Source organism: Aquarana catesbeiana, linkage group LG03 (genome assembly GCF_042186555.1).
Source record: "Aquarana catesbeiana isolate 2022-GZ linkage group LG03, ASM4218655v1, whole genome shotgun sequence".
Lineage (NCBI taxonomy): Eukaryota > Metazoa > Chordata > Amphibia > Anura > Ranidae > Aquarana > Aquarana catesbeiana.
The window spans coordinates 551642230-551665317 of NC_133326.1; the positions used below are offsets into that span (position 1 = coordinate 551642230).

At 43.0% G+C, this 23088-nt stretch overlaps 1 protein-coding gene across 6 annotated transcripts in view; it reads left to right on the forward strand.

Annotated features, from left to right (window-relative positions):
* Positions 1–1905, forward strand: part of KDM5A (lysine demethylase 5A) — a 93286-nt gene extending 91381 nt beyond the window's left edge. For all 6 annotated transcript variants that reach the window (XM_073621642.1, XM_073621645.1, XM_073621644.1 and 3 more), the window contains one exon: positions 714–1905. In XM_073621642.1, the coding sequence (XP_073477743.1) occupies positions 714–926 (213 nt within the window). In that variant the 3' untranslated portion in view covers positions 927–1905. The remainder of the gene's footprint in view (positions 1–713) is intronic.
* Positions 1906–23088: the final 21183 nt, after the last annotated feature.

Sequence of the window (23088 nt, forward strand, 5' to 3'; positions counted from 1 at the left end):
ATGCAGCTGCAGACATAACTGCCCTTTCAATAGTTAAAATGAATGTTTAATCTGCTTATATTTTGCCTTCCCTGGTTCCACCTCTCCCCCCCCCCCCCATCAACATAAGGAAAATGTTTAATCAAATCTCTCAGTTTTCATTGCATGACTTATTTTAGATCCACTAGGTCGCCACTAGAGTGAGTTATACTGCTGACTGCAGGAGATTGAACACTAGCAGACAAAATTGTTGGTCAGCCAGATATAACCTCTGCCACTCCCATCATTCTCTTTTTTTGTGCAAGTGTCTTAGGAGAATTGACGTCTTCTCTCTCTGAGAGAAGCAAACCCTTTCCACTAGACGTTTCTTCTTTTTTTTTCTATCAAGATCCTTTTTTTCAGTCAAGCTTCTTTGCTTACTGCAGAGCTAATTTTTTTGCCGTTTTGTGGACTGGCTGGACCATGGCTTAGTCTTGGAGGCTGTACCCAAAAAGATGAGCATTTCAGTTTGCTGCTTCGCTTTTCACCTTCCAGTCACAAAGTGGGGGTGGGGAGTAGACCTGAAAGTGTAAGTATCCTTCCCTGCCGAGCCTGGGTGTGCTGTGTGTGTAAATCTTGGGACTGGTTGGATTTGGCAGATAAAACAGCTCACATATATGTATTTAATGTTAAATATTTAGGTATGCTCCTAGTACACGTGTTTCCAGTTTAACGTTTCCCTTTGCTTCACGCAGGTTGACTGGGTGCAGTGCGATGGTGGCTGCGACGAGTGGTTCCACCAAGTTTGTGTCGGTGTCTCTTCTGAGATGGCAGAGAACGAGGATTACATCTGCACGAACTGTACTCGCAAGAGAGTCCAGGGACCTTGTCCCCCCTGCCCTCCCAGCCTGAGTTGCCCACCAGGGTTTCCTATGCCGAGCATCGAGGTGAAACAGGAAGTCAGCTAGCATCACAGACTCTTCTGATGTAGACTTTGGCAGCTCCTTTACTTCTGTAGCTCTAAAAAGTACCATCCTCTACCTGTGTCTGTAGAGCCACTCATGTTAGGTAGCCCCCTTTCTGCACCGTGTGTTCTTCATAAGGGGAAGCCCCAGACACGGGCAGATTTCTGTGGTCAGTTGGAGAAACCCAGTCATCAAACTGTACTCATGCCTTGGGCTGTTTTGGACCCTTTTGGAGGTTGAACTTGGTAGCTTTGAAAGCATTGACGGCTTAACCCAAATCCTTTTTTTTTTTTTTTCATAATTTCGTAACGGTTTCAGTCTCTCCTGAAACTTCTTAAAGCAACTTTTTATAATGAATGCCCATTCCCCACAAACCCGGGCACAATGCACAGGGAGTGTTTGCTCGCTCAGGTGATAGTATGTTTTCCTTTTATGCTTTTTGTGTCGATGCTGTAACTTGGATGCAGAGCAAGAGAGATTGACCATCATTACAAACAGCTGGACCACTTTCTAAATGCTTCCAACAGTTGTATGGCACCATCATAGTGCAAATCAACGGTTTTGCATCTCATCATGGAGCTCCTGCACATATGGTTAATCTTGCCGACGGTGCAGAAAGATTGCCATGTGCCGAAGAGGGCAGGTGGAAGGATTGCAGTAGTCTTTGGTTTCAGAAAAACCTAGACTTAGAATGAAAAACCTTAGACCTTTCCTGGCCTGGTCTCCCTCCTGAGACTACTGACTGTTTAAAGATTTTCTCCCATAGTACAAGATTGTTTGTAAACCGGAGATCATTAAGGAGTCTTTGAAAAGCCTTTTTTTCTTTGTCATTGTTTTTCCTTTGCGATATACATATTTTATCAAAAAAATTGAAGTGAAAAACATTCAAGACTCTGGGTGGATAGATACATTATTTATAAAAATTTGGTGAACGTTTGCTTTTGGTTTTGTTAGCTTGAGTAAAAATCTGATATTGAGAGTCCTTTTTGGTATTGAGAGACCTGAATTTTGTCATTAAGCGGTGGTGTTGGATTACTGGCTGAGAATTTGGTGAGAGAATACAGAACTTTGATTGGTTTAAAGAGACCCTTTCATATAATAAAATGTTTTCAGAAAAGCACATACCCTTTAAAGAAGAGGATAAATACTTTCTTGCCACCTGCACAGTTCAGCACTGTGTCGCTGCAAAGAACTGCAACAGAGGATACAGTAGAGTCCTGAGGTCAGAGGGAGGTAACAGTAAGATCTGCTGGGACCACGAAGATCGAGACTCCGGAAGTGTCGGTTTCCTTCAGATGTTGGGCTACCAGTTCTCTGCAGCAGTGGGAGGAGAGTACAACTTTCCATAGTTGGATCAAAATTCGGCCAGTTCAGCAGGGACCGACCAAATTTCAATCATGTGCAGCCACTCCGCTTGACAGAAGTTGATCTATGGTCAGCTTTAGGTTCCCAGAAATGTGACAGGAAGTGACAGCTGCCTTAGTTGGGATTTCCCTTCACTTTGTTGTGCCCACAGGACAGGAAGTAAAGGAATATCTCCCCAATAGTATATAGATGGCGAAAAAAGTTTGATATATGAAGGGTCTTGCACAAATAAAATTACCAACATTCCCACAAAGTATAATGCATGGTATATAAAAAATAAGGTGTTATGTGTTGAATGACATTGTTTTCTGCAGCTTTGGGACTGTCCTTGCAGAGTTTAGTCTCTCCCTATCATCACCTTTTCTTCTGTCCAGCAACATGACATGTTTTAATGGTCACTGCTAGGTCATAGTAATTATATATGCTGTATACAGTGCCTTAAAAAAGTATTCATACCCCTTGAAATTTTCCACATTTGGTCATGGTATAACCAAAAACGTAAATGAATTTCATTGGGATTTTATATGATAGACCAACACAATGTGGCACATAATTGTGAAGTGGAAGGAAAATGATAAATGTTTTTCACGTTTTTTACAAATAAATATCTGAAAATTGTGGCGTGCATTTGTATTCAGCCCCCCTGAGTCAATAATTTGTAGAACCACGTTTCGCTGCAATTGCAGCTGCAAGTCTTTTTTGGGTATGTGAATGGATGAAAGATGGGGTAAGTGGCGCTACCTAAAGGGCTGACAAATAGAAGGGATTAAAAAAAACTCAAAATATGCCTAAATGCATGCAGCTATGCCCAAACTAAGTGATAAATACTAAAGTGTGTGGTTAATTAAATATCAACAAAAGGTAAATGTGAACCATATTATGTGGATGAAGATGTGTCACATTGAACTTGGTGCAAAACCATATGCACTAATACAAGAAAGGAAATTATATATATATATATATATATATATATATATATATATATGCAATAATATTGCTAACTGGTATACCAATTATATAGTGAGATACAAAAATAAAATAAAGATATAGATGCAGATACCACATCTATAAACAAAATATGAACATCGGCAAAAATAACAAAAAAGTCTACCAGAAACCAAAAAACCACAAATAATCAGATCGCCATCAAAGAGCGGATAGAGTCTGTAGTATAAGTAGAAAATGTATATAACGGTTCCATATACACAGTGAGAGGATAATGCCCGTGTATGAAGTAAAACAACATCAGCAGGTGACTTTGAGTGCTTGAAATAATTCCAGGTGACTTCTGTGCTCCCTCTCCAGGGTTCCTACTCACCAGATTCAATCACCACTGCAGGGGTAGTGGGCATGTAGTACTCTATGTTGAGGTCAAAACTGCCTGGTGTCGCTGAGGACATCAATGACGAAACGCGTACGACGGAGCCACACACACTATGTCACTTCCAGGTAATCGAGAGGGTGGAGCGCAGCAAGCTGCTGCTATCCCCCATCTCGGTTTGTAGCCATTTTTTACTCGTACAGTATGCTCAGTATACTACAGTATGTAAGCCTACACTATAAAATGCCAAATTTCTATGCAAAACAATGTACCGCTTTTGAGATTAAAAAAATCTGACATAATCATCGGGGGGCGGTTAAACTCTCCGAAACTTTATCCCTGACCTGTCTGGTGTGTTCCTTGGCCTTCATAATGCTGTTTGTTCACTAAGGTTCTCTAACAAACCTCTGAGGGCTTCACAGAACAGCTGTATTTATAATGAGATTAACTTACATACAGGTGGACTCTATTTACTAATTAGGTGACCTCTGAAGGCAATTGGTTCCACTAGATTTTAGTTAGAGGTATCAGAGTGAAAGGGGCTAAATACAAATGCACGCCATACTTTTTAGATATTTATTTGCAAGAAATTTTGAAAACCATTTATCATTTTCCTCCCACTTCACAATTCTGTGCCACTTTGTGTTGGTCTATCACACAAAATTCCAATAAAATACATTTACGTTTTTTGTTGTAACATGACAAAATTTGGAAAATTTCAAGGGGTATGAATACTTTATCAAGGCACTGTATTTGTTACATTTCTCTATGTAATGCCAATTTTACTACATTGCAGCAAAATGAACAAACAAAAAAAAAAAAAAAGGAATCAAGTGTGGCCAGTCTAAATTAGCCTATACAAGACTGCTGAATATCTACTGAGATAATGGATCTCATACTAGCTTTGACACAATAATGTAATTTCAGAGGTTTTCTGCAACTTTCATTCAAATAGCTGCTGGTGATCTCTCCATGATTCAGGCACTTCCTTTAAAGGGTGACTAATGTGTCCCAATCATTGTCCCTGTGTTGTATCCTTTTCTAGTTTAGATTTCAAGCAGCCATGCTGACACACATTGCACAGCCATGGTCCACTATTGTCACTTTGAAGAAGTAGGTCCAGAGCAATGACATGCAGCCAACACTGGAACACGTGCATGTTAACAGGAAGTGGTTGAAAGAGGCTAGAGGAGATCAAGAGCACTGAGATGGGGGAAAAAAATAAAACATATGAAAACAGGATTTTTTTGGGGGAAAACAGCAATTGTTTATTGTACACGCCCACAGATAAAACTAAGACCCCTTTCACACTGGAGCGTTTTGCAGGCGCTATAGCTTTAAAAACAGCGCCTGCAAACCGCCCTAAAACAGCTGCTCCATTCACTCCAGTGTGAAAGCTCGAGGGCTTTCACACTGGAGCGGTGCACTGGCAGGGCGTCAGAAAAAGTCCTGCCAGCAGCTTCTTTGGAGCGGTGAAGGAGCGGTGAACTCACCGCTCCTCCACTGCTGCTCCCCATTGAAATCAATGGGGCAGCGCTGCGATACCACCGGCAAAACGCCGCTCCGGTGGCATTTTGCGGGCGGATTTAACCCCTTTTCAGCCGCTAGCGGGGGGTTAAAATCGCCCCGCTAGCGGCCGAATAGCGCTGACGCCGGTGGCAGCACAGTGTGAAAGGGGTCTTGATGCAATCCATTTAGGGTTTGCATTGTGTACATAGAATTCATCTCCAGGCTTATATATAAAACACAGCAATTTAAACACTTCACATTGTAAAAGTCAAACATTCACCTTTATGATGGAGTACAATGAGGTAACTTTCCATTCCATGGATAAGTTCCTCTGCTGCAAACACCCAACTGAATATCCACGGGGTTCGCAAAAAGTCAGAGATTTACCTGAAGATTGTCTCAAGCTGGAGACTGGAGGTGAGATAAGAAATCTGCACACTTTTTTTCATTTTTTTGTAGATATTGATGTGTTTGGGGTAATGTAAAGAAACCATAATAACTGCTTCCCGTCTGACCACTTTAGCCACTTGCTGACCAGGCCTTTTTCTGACATTTGTTGTTTTACAAGTAAAAAATTACTTAGAACCCCCAAATAGTATCTATTTTTTTTTTAGACCCTAGAGGATAAAATGGCGGTCGTTGCAATATTTTATGTCACACTGTATTTGTGCAGCGGTATTTCAAATGCAGTTTTCTTTGGAAAAAATACACTTTAATGAATTTAAAAACAAAAACAAAATATTTACCCCAAATTTTTTGTATAATGTGAAAGATGATGTTATGCTGAGTAAATAGATTGATAAAAAGAAGAAACTGTAAGCGCAAATATGAACGTGTACATGAAGTAATAAAGCGGGCAATATGAGAGCAATAACGGCTCAATAATCCATACAGCAACAGTTTTTAGGCTGCATTCACACCTGAGAGTAGCGTTTTTGAGCGTTTCTTCCGGCGTTTTGTCATGCGTTTTTTTGGGCATATTTGCGCGTTTACATGCAGCGTTGTCCGGCGTTTTTGAGCTTTGGCATTTTTTTTATTAGCCAATAGGAAAATGATCATCTGTTTCATCATTTGTTGCTATGTTGTTAGATTTTGTCATCTGCTTCCTGCTTCAAAAACGCCCAAATCTGCCCGATTCGCGTGACAAAAAAGGGTCCAGAACTAGTTTGAGCTTCAGGCGACTTGGAGTGGAGATGTGAACCATCTCCATAGAGAATAATTGATTTTTTTCCCCTCAAGCGTTTTGTAGCTTCCGGCTTCAAGCTACAAAACGCTCAGGTGTGAATGGGCTCTTAGGGTGAGGTGGCAGGAGGCAGCTGTCCTCAGAGAAAAGCCAGCTCTGTAAGCAGATTGAGGAAGGGGGAGAGACACAGGCAGCGCCAACCTGAGTGTAGTATATTAGATATGATTTATTAGCAAAGTAAGTAATGCACTTACAGGAAATAACATAAAAACAGGCTCATCTGTAAATGGTATCTGCAGGTGTAGATCGGCATCCAAAACGAGCGTCCACTGATCTGGCAGATGACTGGGGGCGCCTCAATCCGTCCTGTGGCCTCCATGAAGTCGTCTGGGCCACCGTGGAGCGCAGGGAGATGACGTCACCAGGAAGCAGAGAGACACCAGGGGAGAAACAACTGAATAAAAGAGGCTACACAGTCAGAGCATCAGCTCCTTCTACAGGCCTAGGGGGGAAGTGCTGGAATGGTGGTATTTATATGTCTGGGCTGGTTGTAGGACAACAGCCTCCAGCACACCTGATGGTCATGTGATCACTAATCACAAAATGGGGGTCAGCCAGACACTGAATATTAAACCTACCCAGGGATATTTAAGAGCACAGCAATAAATAAATAGAAACTAAATGTCCATATAAGTATCCATAAATAAAAAAAGAGAAGGGGATGGAGCCCGCAGAGTTCATAAAAACATAATAAATACATAATAACAATATATATCTCTCTCATAGTCACAACATGTGTACGTGCCCTTCTATTAAATTATAGAATAATAAGCTTTCACAAGATAATTAAGAAATCAGAAAAGGCATTGTTAGACAAGTGACAATTAGATTGCCCATATATGCGCATACATACATATATGCACACATGTATATATACATATGTACAAGCATGCACACATATGCAAAACCATAACAATGACCATCATAACCACAATAAAAAATGGTAAAAGAAATGGTATTGCGTATACATATAATACAATATTTATAATATTATTATTATTGTATTATATGAATACGCAATACCATTTCTTTATACATTTTTTATTGTGGTATGATGGTCATTACCACCAAATGAAAGCTCTATCGGTGTCAAAAAAAGAGTATAACATTTATTTGGGTAAAGTGTTGCATTACTGAGTAATTGCCATTCAAAATGTTACAGTACTGAGAAATGACCTGGACTGAAATGGGGTGAAACCTAGTTCCTTCTTCAGTTGGTTAAAGTAATATATAGTGCTAGAACAAGGTCCTTTGTCACCGAAGGCAAAAAGACTTGCATATGCCTCCCATGAGTTATAAACTTTTTTCAGTAGCATAAGTTGCAGGTCCTGCCCTTTTTTTGCACCCCCCCCCCCTTTTTACAGACCATGGTTAAGAAGCAGGCTACCTTCATGTGATTTGACGCTGACAATAAGAGCCCTTGCACACTGGGGCGGGGGGCGGCGTCGGCGGTAAAACCGCCCCGCTAGCGGCCGAGAAAGGGTTAAATACCACCGCAAAGCGCCTCTGCAGAGGCGCTTTGCCGGCGGTATAGCCGCGCCGTCCCATTGATTTCAATGGGCAGGAGCGGTAAAGGAGCGGTATACACACCGCTCCTTCACCGCTCCGAAGATGCTGCTGGCAGGACTTTTTTTACCGTCCTGCCAGCGCATCGCTCCAGTGTGCAAGCCCTCGGGGCTTTCACACTGGAATGAAAGCAGCAGCACTTTCGGGGCAGTTTGCAGGCGCTATTATTAGCGCAATAGCGCCTGCAAACCGCCCCAGTGTGCAAGGGCTCTTAAACTTGCTAGGGTTGTCTCTAGTACATGCTTATATAACCCCACCCATTCCGTGAGACTTCGGTTTTCTGCTTGTGTCCTTAGATGATGGACCTCATCTTCTTTGGAAAGGAGTGGGTGGCCTCTAAATATAATAATGAGTGTAAAATTTAGAACAGCAGTTGTACCATCATCCAAGACTTAATGGAATAGGGGTTTGGGAGCCTGGTTCCCAGCCATGGCTCACCAGAAGCAAATGGGAGCAAATTTACTAAAAATTTATTAACCACTTCCCGACCGGTGCACGCCGATGTACGTCGGCAGAATGGCACGGCTGGACAAATGGGTGTACAGGTACATCCCTTTGAATTTGCCGCCGTGCCATCGCGTGCGCGCCGGCCGGGAGCTCCGTGAGTCGGGTCACGGGTCCCGCGGACTTGATCGCTGCGGGGATACCCGCAATCGCCTCACGGAGAGGACGAACGGGCAGATGCTGATGTAAACAGCATCTCCCCATTCTGCCTAGTGACAGTGTCACTGATCACAGCTCCCTTTCATCGGGAGCAGAGATCAGTGACGTCTCACGGCTAGCCCATCCCCCCAAGTTAGAAACACTCCCTAGTACTGACTTAACCCCTCCCCGCCCCCTAGTGGTTAACCCCATTCACTGCCAGTGTCATTTACACAGGAATCAGTGCATTTTTATAGCACTGATTGCTGTATAAATGACAATGGTCCCAAAAATGTGTCAAAAATGTCCGATGTGTCCGCCATAATGTCGCAGTCACTTATTGCGATTTTTTTTTTTTTTTACCACAAATATGTAGAAGAATACAGATCGGCCTAAACTGAGGAAAAAAAATGTTTTTTTTTATATATTTTTGGGGGATATTTATTATAGCAAAATGTAAAAAATAATGTGTTTTTTCAAAATTGTCGCTTTTATTTTGTTTATAACGCAAAAAAAAAAAAAAATTGCAGAGGTGATCAAATACCACCAAAAGAAAGCTCTATTTGTGGGGAAAAAAGGACGTCAATTTTTTTTGGGAGCCACGTCGCACGACCATGCAATTGTCAGTTAAAGCGATGCAGTGCCGAATTGCTATAAGTGCTCTGGTCAGGAAGGGGGTAAAATCTTCCGGGGCTGAAGCGGTTAATACAAAATACATGACAATAGAATTAAAACAGAGGTGACTTGGTCATACATAGTAAAACTACTATGTATGTCCAAGTCACCTCTGTTTTAATTCTATTGTCACGTATTTTGTATTAATACATTTTTTGTACATTTTTACGATTGTCTATATATTCCATTTGTACTTTTCCTATATTGTACCGAGATAGTCAATTTGCTTCCTTGCTTCTGGTGAGCCTTGGCTGGGGACCAGGCTCCCAAACCCCTATTCTCATCTTCTTTGGAGAAACTGTTTTGCCGTGTACACACAATCGGAAATTCAGCCAGCAAAAGACCGATGTGAGCTTTTGGTCAGAAAATGCGACCGTGTGTATGCTCCGTCAGACTTTTGCTGACCGAATTTCCGCCAGCAAAAGATTGAGAGAATGTTCTCAATTTTCCAGACGAAAAAAGTTTCTATCAGAAATTCCGTTCATGTGTATGCAATTTCCGACACGCAAAAAAACATGCATGCTCAGAATCATGTACGAGATGGAGCTGCTCAGTCTGGTAAAACGACCGTTCGTAATGGAGATGGCACATCTCATAGACAGGCTTTCCTGTGTATGAAAAAGGGACATCGTTTTAGTTTTTGGTTCATCAATCACACACCATTTTCAGCTCATGACTGTTGCAAATTTAATGTTAATAAATCGAAAAGGCTATCATTCTGAGCCCAGCATTTTTCATTCTTGTCCTAATCATTTGTGGCCACTACTGTCAATTGACATGTAAACCACTTTGTGAAATCAGAAATTGGTGATCAAAATTAGCATATATTTAACATTATTAATTTGACAACCAGAAATATTTTAAAGAATGCTATACCTGGCTCAAGCTGGGCATCTCCACATGTTGCTGCCTGGAAGGCCCAGGTTGGACGTCAGAAGCCTCAGCTGGGGGGAGGAAGTGTGGAAGGAAGACTGGAGAGTGCTGGCCTGGGTTCATTCTGGCCTGGGTTCATTCTGGCCTGCCAGAAAATGCAGTCTGTCATAGTACCACAGTCTGGGGACAGAAATGTCATCTGCTGCAGCACCTGATCTCAGGGAATCCTGGACCTTCTTGAGCTCCCTATTATTATAAGTGCTCCTCATGCCACCAATTAGGGCCTTCAAATAGGGGATGTCTGCCGTGGGGATCACCGGCTTCACAAATTCCACCAATTGATCCAGCGCTGCCTTCCTCTTTGTTTGATTGTTATAATAGGGGTGGTTTACCTGCCACAGACAGGGCAGCTCCATGTACATATCAATGAATGTGGGCCTAAAGTCCTTGTCATTGAATAGATCCATTTTCTCTACAAGACAAACCCTAACGTCAGGCGAAACTCTCTTAACCCAATATAGGCCTCAATCTTTAAGCAGTATAGGCCACACTGATGCACCAACTTAAAATTGTACCTTCGTCATAACGATCGGTGCTTCTGCATGAAACTACGCCCACGTTGCCCACCCCTGACGTTCTTTCTAGAATATTCCCTGCCCCGTTTCTTTCGTCGCAGTGGGAGACGACATGGCGGAGACACAGCAGGTGCTTAATAGCAGTAATGAGGAGGAAAGCCCGGAGCAAGAAACGTACCGATCCAGGAGGAGGAGATTTAAGGCCTCAAATATGTCCTTTGAAGAGATGGTCGACATATTGAAGAGGGCCGACTATGATGGGAAGTATGGACCTTACCTAAACCCAAATGTGAGAAAGGCCAAGATCATGACTAAAGTTGTGAAGCGTCTGCGCCGGAATTTTGGGGTACGACGATCCAAGGAGCAATTGAGGAAACGCTGGTCGGACCTCAAATTAAGGGAGCAAGATCAGTACAGAAGGATCAAGAAAGTGCTTATAAAAAGTAAGTACTTGTCATGTGTTCCTATTATGATTATTACTTGCATGTTGCGCCATGTGCTTTTTTTTTTTTTACTGTTGGACAATTTAAAATGGCTACTTTCATGTTCGTGGGCACAGTAATCGGTCGTAGTAAACATTGTTTGTTTGCAAATAAATACGCTGTTTTTGCCAGATACAGGGTTAACTACATTTGGTCATGATAATTTGTATTCAAAGAAGTTTAGGACATTGTTGTCTAGATGTGTTTAAAACTAGAATGAATTGCAAACTTGACTCAGTGTAATGTAAGGAGAGGACACTCAGCAGCTGTTTACACATCTGGACTCTGGAGCACTAGTGTGGGACACAAGAACAAACTTTTTAGGGTGTCCCACACAGGTGCTCCAGTGGATACGTGGGGTGTCTCCATGTGTTAAACTTGTCCAAAAAAGGTAAGGATTCCAGCTTTGGTAAGGGAAAGAAATCATGTCTTCAGCTTTGAACTCTGCCCAAACAGACAATTGTACACCACTTCCAAGCAATGTTTCATATTCCTATTTCTGGACTCAAATATCTGTGTGCTAAGTTTACCTTTTGTTTCATACTCATAGGGGAGCAAAGACTCAGAAAATATGAGGACACCAGGGACCCCCCCCCCACCTCCTGAAGAAGGGGAACAAAGTTTACAACCTGAGGATATGGGCGAAGGAGATGTGGTGGAGATTGGCACCACAACAGGTCAGTGTCGGACACCACAGATTCAAGTAATAGATGTATGCCTGCATATTTTTAATACATGGTGTGTATTTTTATTTTAGGTGATGTTCAGGTTGTGGTACCAAAATCCAGTGATTTCACCGGTGACAGTGCACAACCGATGATCCAGGAAATCATGTTTTGTAGTCGTGATTTGGCCATTATCAAAGAAAAAACCAAGGAGATTAAACAAAGATTGAAGAACATGATTGATGTACTAGGGAGAATTTAAATCCTAAAAAGATTCCTGGATTTTTTTTTTTTTTTACAATAATTCTATCTTTTAATACAGTTTAAAAGCCAAATTTGAAAGATGCACACAGTGTGTCAACATGTGCTATCTGCCATCAGGGGATTTCAATCTACGCATTTTGTGCGTGCAACCCCTTCCTCCCAACTCTAGTAGGTGAGAGGAAGTGGTTGCACCCCCAAAACACGTCCATTGATCCCCCATGATGGGAGATAGCACATGTTGACCTTAGGTATGGGATCAGAAAGAAAATCCCCATTTTGACTCATGTCTGATATTGCCTTCTTTTTGCAATGTTGAACTTTGTAAGTTCCAGAGTTGTGTATGTTATGTTTGGAAACATGCCTGTTTCTGTATTTTTGAAAAATTTCAAGGTAAAACTTTGAAAAAAAAAAATTGTTTTTTTTTACCGCCAAATGTTTTATAAAACGCACATGTGAATGTGCAGGGAGTAAAATGTTTTATACTCAACAATGTGTGGCTTCTTCTTTCAATGATCAATACCATTTTTTGTGTTAAGTTGGTGTTGGTGTTATTTAACAATGGAAAAACCACTTGGCACTACAAGTGCACTAGGAGAACCTAGGAGACAGCAAAAATAAACCCAAGCAGTAAATTAAAATCAAGATTTGATCTGATAAAAGAGAAAATTTATTCAAAATGTGCTGGCATAGCAATGGCCCCCCTACCCGTAAAATATTCTACATATTTTTCTCGCACTTCACGGGCGCTTTGGGGGGGCAAGCCAGGACGATCAGCTTCCAGGGCCATCATTGGAGTTTCTGAAAGTCCAGCCTCAGGCCCAACTGAGGCAACATAATTAGGATTGTTACACCAAGCCCCCGCACAGCACGAACTCTACGACGAGCACGTACCCACAACATGGCTTCAAAACGGTTGGCTGGTCAGAACGAACTAAACAGAATGCACTGAAGAACAGCAAGGCCTGTGAAGAGCGAGCTGAAAATCAGTAACGAGCGGACAAGAACGCACTGAAAAACAGATACGAACTGACTTCACGCACTGAAAACCAGATACAAACCCACAAGCACAAACTGAACAGCAGTAAAACGATCTGAAAAAGCAGGAGTCTAAAAAACGCAAATTGACTCTCACCAAATTTCTACTAACACGAGATAAACATGAGATTAGCAGAAGGAGCCCAAAGGGTGGCACGCTGGCTAATGAACTCCCCTTTTCTAGTCCCATCGTATGTGTTGTATGTCACCACGTTCTGGACGGTCGGACTTTGGTGTGACTGTGTGTATGCAAGACAGGCTTGAGCGTAATTCCGTCGGAAAAACCATCATAGCTTTTTCCGACAAGAATTCCGATCGCGTGTATGCGGCATTACTCTTCTTTTTTCCTTTTGACACTTTTATCAAGACTTATTTTTCTTGGCTATCTAGTCGTTTTTAGATTGGTAACCTTTGGTGTTATACACTAACTGGGGCTGGCCTGTAATGGTCGCTTGGGACTCTGGATTCTGTGTTGCACGCTCACCTGTGCGCAAACTGCAATGCATGTAGTTAGCTGCAGGTTTTATATATATATCTCACATACAGTTGCGACACAAGTCATATTGTATTTGAATGTTATTAAAAATTACCTTTCCTTTTCAATCTGCAGCTCTGTAAAATGTTCTGTAAAATGCAATGCAATATGGCTACCTGGAGGGATTCTGTACACAAAATGTGCCCCTCACAAAAAATTTCATTTTTGGTGAGATACCTCCAATAGAAAATAACTTCTAAAGGGATGCAGACCCTGCAATTTTCCTCATTGGAGCCCTGCAGGGCTGTGGTCCAGCTCTATAGTTCTAGACCCTGAAGTATGGGGGTATGCCCAACATCCTCTTCAGCAGTGACACAAGAGAGCTGGGACAAAAGGGCCGAATAACAAGCATTCTGCTGATGGCCTACAGGAATATCAGAATACTGCTCAGGGTGTTTCCTTTTCTTATTGTCACACTGCTCCCCTCCTCTGACTTTAGCTCCCATGCAGTTGTGTATGTGGCCTATCTGACAAAAGTAGGTTTCTCTGTCACTATGTCTGAGTTCTAAGGAAAACTTTTTGCAATCTTAGAACCTTAGCTTTCCAGGGGCCAAAATGCTTCCTGTTACCCCCTGACTCTGTTCATGAATCAGACTTGAAACCTTCAAACCTGTTTTATGCCCCGTACACACGGTCAGACTTTGTTCGGACATTCCGACAACAAAATCCTAGGATTTTTTCCGACGGATGTTGGCTCAAACTTGTCTTACATACACACGGTCACACAAAGTTGTCGGAAAATCCGATCGTTCTAAACGCAGTGACGTAAAACACGTACGTCGGGACTATAAACGGGGCAGTGGCCAATAGCTTTCATCTCTTTATTTATTCTGAGCATGCGTGGCACTTTGTCCGTCGGATTTGTGTACACACGATCGGAATTTCCGACAACGGATTTTGTTGTCGGAAAATTTTATCTCCTGCTCTCCAACTTTGTGTGTCGGAAAATCCGATGGAAAATGTCCGATGGAGCCCACACACGGTCGGAATTTCCGACAACACGCTCCGATCGGACATTTTCCATCGGAAAATCCAACCGTGTGTACGGGGCATTAGGGTGAAATGGAAGAAAGGAGGATGCACATATTGTAGAAGCTGCAGAGCATTTTCCGATCCCATGCATTTTATGAAACACAAGCTGTAGCTTCTTGCCAGTTGTTCTCCACTGTAGACTCCCTGACTGATGTCTTGCAAAATAGTCTTTGTGAAGCAACACCTAATTCTCTTGCAGGCAAATTAAGCCCCTATGGGCACTAAGGTACTAGCAAAAAAAAAAGAATTCTCTCAATTGTACTGTATAGGACTCATGAATTTTCAACTAAAACGTCTGTCAAGAGCTCACTGCTTCTTGCCAGCAGTTTCCAGATCAATTACCCTTGATGTTCATCCTGGGAATCAGACCCTGCAGCAGCGGCACCATTCTGTAAGGTTTGCTTTGATCACTGGATCCTGTGTTTGACGCTCACCTTGGTATATGGTGCAACGAGTGAGTTAGCCGAATGGGTGCTATAAAAGTTCAGGGCCGTGGTCCATTCCTATGGCACCCAGACCCTGAAGAGGTATGTTCAAAGCAGGGGAGGAAGCCTGAAGCCTGGAAGAGAACAATGATGTGGACAAAATAAGATGGGGTTTTCCTATACCTACACATATATGTTCTTGTCCATACATGTAGTGTATACTACTGATCAAAATAATGATCCAACAATACTATATATTGTATATGCTATAAGACACACCTCAGTGCTAACCACTCAAGCAGTTTTGAAAGCACAGGTTCTAGGGTAATTTACACTCCCAATATTCTTTTCCCCAGCTGTTATTGTCTTCTAAGGTTCCTAGCTGCGCACGTCCAGCTGCAACTTTCCACTGACGACACAGTCTGATCATTTGCTATCTCACCTGCTGCCTGATGTCCCAGAAACACAGCCAGAGGAACATGGTTAGCATTGGTTATTGCAATTCCTCTATACTGGATACACTGAACCCCCTCAGAACGCATCTATTCCCTGAATACCTTTGCATGTCTTGCCTAGCAATGACGCATTATGGGTGCTTGGGGCAGGAGCACATAGGACAAACATTGAGTATTCTGCTGAAGGCCCTGAGGAAACTCCAAGTCCGTCTCAGATTGATAGCAGCTGCCTTGTTCTGGATCAAGGTCCTCCAATGACACAGTTCCATCCTCCTGTTTTGGGCCCCCTCACAGACAGGCAAGATGTGACCTGACTGACAAAAGCAGAATATTTTGCCACTAGGTCTGATCTACATACAGCTGTAAATGCTCCTTTGCCTTTCCTTCCTCTGACTATGCTCATGGGCTACAACCTGAATTGCCTGGAGTTCATACACTTGCAGAAGATAAAGGGAACTAGGATGTTAGTATAGGCTGCTGAAGATTTTTCACCACCATCGTTTTGTGAAGTTAATTCTTCACTTTCTCGCCACATACTGCTATGTGGGACTCATGCCTTGAGGCAGTGCACATTATTCGCTGGTTAGACACACCTAGCTCTGCACAATATTCAAATACTCTAGTGCAGGGGTCGCCAAACTTTTCAAACAAAGGGCCAGTTTATTGTCCTTCAGACTTTAGGAGGGCAGGATTGTGGCCAGCTGGGGGCAGAAAATGTCCCAGGCCCAGCATCCGTGAGAATAAATATGGCTTTAGGGTTGGTGGTCAGTAGGAGATGGAGTAGTGCCCCTATTAGTAGGAGGAATAGTATCCCATCAGTGGAAGAAAGAGTTCCCCCTTGTTGTTGGTGTCAGTGGGAGGAATAGTGCCCCAAGGGCTGGATAAAGGGTAGCAATGGGCCACATCTGGCACTTGAGCTGCAGTGTGGAGGCCCCTGCTCTAGAAGTAAAAAAAAGGAAAGTACCAAAAGGCCTTTCCCTATTCTTGATCAAGTCAATTGGGCTTTATATAATGACTAGCCAAACGGTGTTACTCACTCCTCCTGGCATTTTTGCAGCCTTGTACCCTATGGAAGTAGAATTAAAAAAGAAATGGAATGTTCCCATGGTGGAGCCAGCCATTCCTATAGTGAATAAATCATTAATCTACTATTTCTATTGAAGGCATTCCCTCCTTTAACCACTTGACCTCTGAAAGTTTTTACCCCCTTCATGACCAGGGCATTTTTTGCTATTCACCACTGCACTACTTTAACTGGCAATTGCTCGGTCATGCACCACTGTATGCAAATTAAATTTATATAATTGTTTTCACCCAAATAGAGCTTTCTTTTTTAATCACTACTTTTTTTTTTTTTTTTTTTGCTATATAAACTAAATACTGAAAATTTTGAAAAAAAACACGTTTTTTTTAGTTTCCGTTATAAAATTTTGCAAACAAATAATCTTTCTTCATAAATTTAGGCCAAAATGTATTCTGCTACATTTCTTTGGTAAAAATAATCCGAACCAGTGTGTGTTCTTTAGTATGTGTAAAAGTTGGAGTCAACAAGCTATGGTATATAGATTTGAAAATTGATCAATCCTATCTGCCTATCTCATTTCTTGAGACCCTTAAATGCCAGGACAGCACAAATACCCCCCAAATGACCCTTTTTTTTTGGAAAGTAGACAGTATGTAAAAAGAAAAAAAAAATTAAAATCTTTTATTAACTTTTTTTTTTTTTTTTTTTTTTACATCCTGTCATCAGAGGAGTTCAGTGTCACTGCAGTGAATAATAATAATAGGTGCAAATATTTTTTGCAGGAAAAAAAAAGTTTATTTATTATTTTTTCCTACAGAAGCCTGCAAAGCATTGCACAGGGCATGAGTGCATCGATAAGCTCATGCACACTCCCCCTCCAGCTTTCTGCCAGAAAACTGGAGAAAGAGTGAATGAACTACAAGCATTCTAATCGGCATGCTTGCAGCCCATTGAAAACTAGGAACCGTCCACAGTGGAAGCTGGGACTTGTAGATTCATTCATTCATTAATTCACAGGGATCTGTGAATGAATGACGTGGCTGTTCGGGCATTGCCCCGCATAGCCATGTCAATTTTAAATATGAGAGCGAGGGAGGGAATCCTTAGCTCTGTCACAGTGAAAGGGGATCAGGAGTAGAGGACGGTAGGAACTGGAGCATGTTACACTAAATACAGGTGTAACATGTTCTAAATGGTGAATTTAGCCGTTAAGGCTTCATTGACATGAGCGTTTTGCCACTATGCTAATCCCAGCAGTTAGGAATCTATGGATTCTTGCTGCTGGGTTTGACAGCTGGAAGTGGATAGCCACGACTGCCAAACCCTTTCACTGCAATGACAGGCTGTTGGCAGCCACAGCTATTTGTGCCTGTTTGCACACCCATGATCACCTGCGGCTATCACAGCTAGACGCACACAGCTGCTTGCAGTTGTAAAATTCAGTAGCAAAAATCAGTAGATTCCTGCCGCTAGGATTCGCATTGTGAATGCATGTGCAAATGGAGCCTAGGGATTCATCTGTCTAAAGGCCTCCTTTGCACTTGCAGGTCCAGCCCTTTAGCTTACAATTGGTGCCCTAGATTATTACTAACTGGAAAGACAAATGAATAGAGAACTTGAACCTGTCATTGATGAAATGTGCTCTCATATTGGAGCTGATGCCCTTGGCCTTATAGTTTTGTGTTGACTATTTAGAGCCCTGGTGCCCAACACAGGGACCAAAGGCCGCTGGCTGTTGGGTACCATTTGATAGCTGCTGCTGGTATGTGCTCTGTGTTCCATTGCTCAGCACAGAAAAAGAGACTGTACTGTGTGCGGAGTTATCTCAGTGCTGCAGTGTGCGATAGGTAAGTGGCCATCAATGGGTGGATCATTTTCACTGCCATGCCCACCAATGAGGTGGGGTTTAGCTTTTACTACCATGGCCACCATGCGGGGGGATGTGTTGGGGGTTATTATTGTGTCCACTGATATAATGTTGGGGGTATTATATCCACTGACACCAATGTTGGGAACAAAAGAAAAAAGCGCCACTAAGTGTAGTATTTAGGTACAATTTATTATGGCCCCCATAATGGGTTACTCACAAAAAGTAGGCAGTATACAGGCTCTTCAATATAGGTACTCTCTGGGAGGTCTGTCCGTCTATTCCTCGTGCGCTGGGCAGCTGTGTGCCTCACGCTGTGGGGGAGCGGAGCTGTAACCGGATGGTAGCCACAGAAGCCCTTGAGCAGTTCCGGGATCCGAGGTGGACCCCAGCATGGAGCGCAGCGTTGCGTGAGTGGTGAGGAGGGTGCTGACATCACAGGTCCCAGGATGCTGTGTGACGCATTTCGGAGCATGCGCTGTGCTGAGTTTGAGCATGCGCACTCCCTTTTCAAGCTAGAGATAAGATGGGGGAGCATTCAGATATAGGGGTGTGAGGGGTGTACTCACTTTTGTGAAATACTGTGTATATACACACACAGTAGCTCACAAAAGCGAGTACACCCCTCACATTTTTGTAAATATTTTATTATATCTTTTCATGTGACAACACTAAAGAAATGACACTTTGCTACAATGTAGAGTAGTGAGTGTACAGCTTGTATAACAGTGTAAATTTGCTGTCCCCTTAAAGTAACTCAACACACAGCCATTAATGTCTAAACCGCTGGCAACAAAAGTGAGTACACTCCTAAGTGAAAATACCCAAATTGGGCCCAATGTTTCAATATTTTGTGTGACCACCATTATTTTCCAGCACTGCTTTAACCCTCTTGGGTATGGAGTTCACCAGAGCTTCACAGGTTGCCACTGGAGTCCTCTTCCACTCCTCGATGAAAACATCACGAAGCTGGTGGATGTTAGAGACCTTGCGCTCCTCCAACTTCTGTTTGAGGATGCCCCACAGGTGCTCAATAGGGTTTAGGTCTGAAGACATGCTCAGCCAGTCCATGACCTTCACCCTTAGCTTGTTTAGCAAGGCAGTGGTCGTCTTGGAGGTTTGTTTGGGGTCGTTATCATGTTGGAATCCTGCCCTGCGGCCCAGTTTATGAAGGTAGGGGATCATGCTCTGCTTCAGTATGTCAAAGTACATATTGGAATTCATGGTTCCCTCAATGAACTGTAGCTCCCCAGTGACGGCAGCCCCAGACCATGACACTCCCACCAAGACGCACTTGTCTTTGTACTCCTCATCTGGTTGCCGCAACACAGTCTTGACACCATCTGAACCAAATAAGTTTATCTTGGTCTCATCAGACCACAGGACATAGTTCTAGTAATCCATATCCTTAGTCTGCTTGTCTTCAGCAAACTGTTTGCGGGCTTTCTTGTGCATCATCTTTAGAAGAGGTTTCCTTCTGGGATGACAGCTATGCAGTCCAATTTGATTCAGTGTGCAGCTTATGGTCTGATCACTGACAGGCTGACCCCCCACCCCTTCAACCTCTGCAGCAATGCTGGTAGCACTCATACATCTATTTTCCAAAGACAACCTATGGATATGACGCTGAGCACGTGCACTCAACATCTTTGGTCGACCATGGCGAGGCCTGTTCTAAAGTGGAACCTGTCCTGTTAAACCACTGTATGGTTTTGTCCACCGTGCTGCAGCTCAGTTTTAGGGTCTTGGCAATCTTCTTATAGTCTAGGCCAGGGATATGCAATTAGCGGACCTCCAGCTTTTGCAAAACTACAAGTCCCATCATGCCTCTGCCTCTGGGAGTCATGCTTGTGGCTGTCAGAGCCTTGCTATGCCTCATGCGACTTGTAGTTCTGCAACAGCTGGAGGTCTGCTAATTGCATATCCCTGGTCTAGGCCATCTTTATGTAGAACAACAATTTTTTTTTCATATCCTCAGAGAGTTCTTTGCCATGAGGTGCTATGTTGAACTTCCAGTGACCAGTATGAGAGAGTGAGAGCGATAACATCAAAATTAACACACCTGCTCCCCATTCACACCTGAGACCTTGTACCACCGAGCCACATGACATCGGGGAGGGAAAATGGCTAATTGGGCCCAATTTGGACATTTTCACTGAGGCTGCATTCACACCTGAGCGTTTCAAAGGCGCGCGTTTTTACTGCGATTTTGCCGCAATTTTTTCAGGTCACCAATGAAAAAGGCAGAAAAAGGCCTGTAATCTGCCATAAAGAAGCTCATGTTCTTTTTTGAGCTTAGGGCTTTTTCTGGCGTTTGGCTTCAGGTGACAAAGCACTCAGATGTGAACAGGTGCCATTGAAATGAATGGGATTTTGCTTGTTGGGCGTTTTTTAAGGTGTTTTTTCAGGCGTTTTACGAGCATTTTGTGAGCTGAAAACGCTCAGGTGTGAATGCAGCCTGAGGGGTGTACTCACTTTTGTTGCCAGCGGTTTAGACATTAATAGCTGTGTGTTGAGTTATTTTGAGGGGACAGCAAATTTACACTGTTATACAAGCTGTACACTCACTACTTTACATTGTAGCAAAGTGTCATACCAGGTACTTAAGGACACTTTTGCACTGCCAATGCCCGGTAAAGCGCCGTTACTTGATTGTTTTTGTAGCGCTTTTCGGCCGCTAGCGGGACGCTTTTAATCCCCGGTAGCAGCCGAAAAAGGGTTAAAAGCGCCGCAGCCCATTGATTTCAAAGGGCAGGGGCGCTTTAGGAGCGCTGTATTCACCACTCCTACAGCGCTGCAAAGAAGCTGCTTGCAGGACTTTTTTTGACATCCTGCCAGCGCAGCGCCCCAGTGTGAAAGCACTCAGGCTTTCACACTGGGATTGCAGCTGAGGCTTTTTTCTGGCGCTTTACAGGCGCTATTTTTAGCGCTAAAGCGTCTGAAAAACGTCTCCAGTGTGAAAAGGGTCTAAGCCCCTTTCACATGGAGGCGATATAGCGCTAAAAATAGCATCTATTGTGCACCTCTCCTTTCACTCCAATGTGAAAGCCCGAGGGCTTTCACACTGGATCAGTGCGCTGGCAGGACGCTCAAAAAAGTCCTGCAAGCAGCATCTTTGAGGCGCTGTAGGAGCGGTGTATACACCGCTCCTAAAGTGCCCCTGCCCATTGAAATCAATTGGCAGCGTCGGCGCGTTGCGGGCACTTTTAACCATTTTTTCAGGTCTTAGTGGGGGTTAAAAGCGCTCCCTGCTGGAGTCCTAAAAGCACCGCAAAAACAGCGGTAAAGCTCCGCTAAAAATAGTGGCGCTTTACTGCCACAGCGCCTCAGTGTGAAAGTGCCCTTAAATGACTTCTTGCCTGACCATTATCTTCTATAGTGGTTTTCTGTGCACCCCAGGAAGATTCACCTTCTCTATTTGTCCTGAGGATCATTGGCAATGGAACAGAAAATTATGTGAAATACGTTTTACAGTTGTCACCAGAGCATAAAATAGGTGAATTCTTCCAATGGGGACACCAGTGCTTTACAGTGTACTGTATGTATGGTGAACACTGACCCATGGAAGGATCCTTTAAGAGCCCGTTCACACCACCTAGAGCTGTGATAATGCATGTGCTGCAATGCGCTTTAGTGTTTTTTTTATTTTAACGCAAGGCACAATGTAGTACAGGTGCATTCTGTAGAATAACCCCCAGCTCCCATGTTTGCGGCTCCGCTTTCTGCAATAGCGTGAGCACGGCAGCCCATTCATTTGAATAGGCTCCCATTCCTACATTTTCTGCAGGGAAAAGGTCCCTGTACCTTTTAAAATCTGTCTGCACAGAAATCATATGGTACTTTTGCACCATGCGATCTCCATGAGCGGGGAAAAAGTACTACATTTTTCAGTGTGTGCGGGTGCCATTAAGAGTCAATGGCACCCTTGTGCATTTACTGTGGGGCTGCATGTGGGTGTGGGAATGCGTACGATTTATACGCACTCCCGCACCCACATATATGTGACCGCAGCCTAAGATTTAAGTGCCGTTAAAAATAAGGGTACCGCAACACTTCACACTGTGTTTTGGTAGGCTACCTTTTGTTGCAGTAAGGAGCATGTTACCCAAACCCAATAGTGTAAGCAGGCCCTTATAACCCACTGTTTCTAAAAAAACACCCTTGTCTACATAGCTGTGGATTTTATCCCCCAAGTTGTTCAGCAAGGTTGCCCATTGCATCATCCTATATAGAAATAGACAAAAGACAGATAATCTAAGGATCTTAAGATGGAACAGCAAACACAATGTGAATCAATTATAGTAAAGCTAATGTTCAAGTTTCAGTATATATTTTATATATATGTTATAATATATACTTTGAACAAACTGCAATTAAACATAGCAATCATGTTTTAAAGGTGAAATCATTTATTGTTATAATTGCTCCTAGGCTCTTGGTAACTCGGGAGGTAGCAGTGCCCAAAGGGTTTTGAAACTGCAAAAAGAGAGAAATATATAAACATGGGGAAATTATTCAAATTATATTCAGAAAGTGCACCTAGTGGGACTTGAATCCAGGACTCCAGCATTCCAAGACCATGGTGGTAAACGGTGATTTGGAACACTGCTTT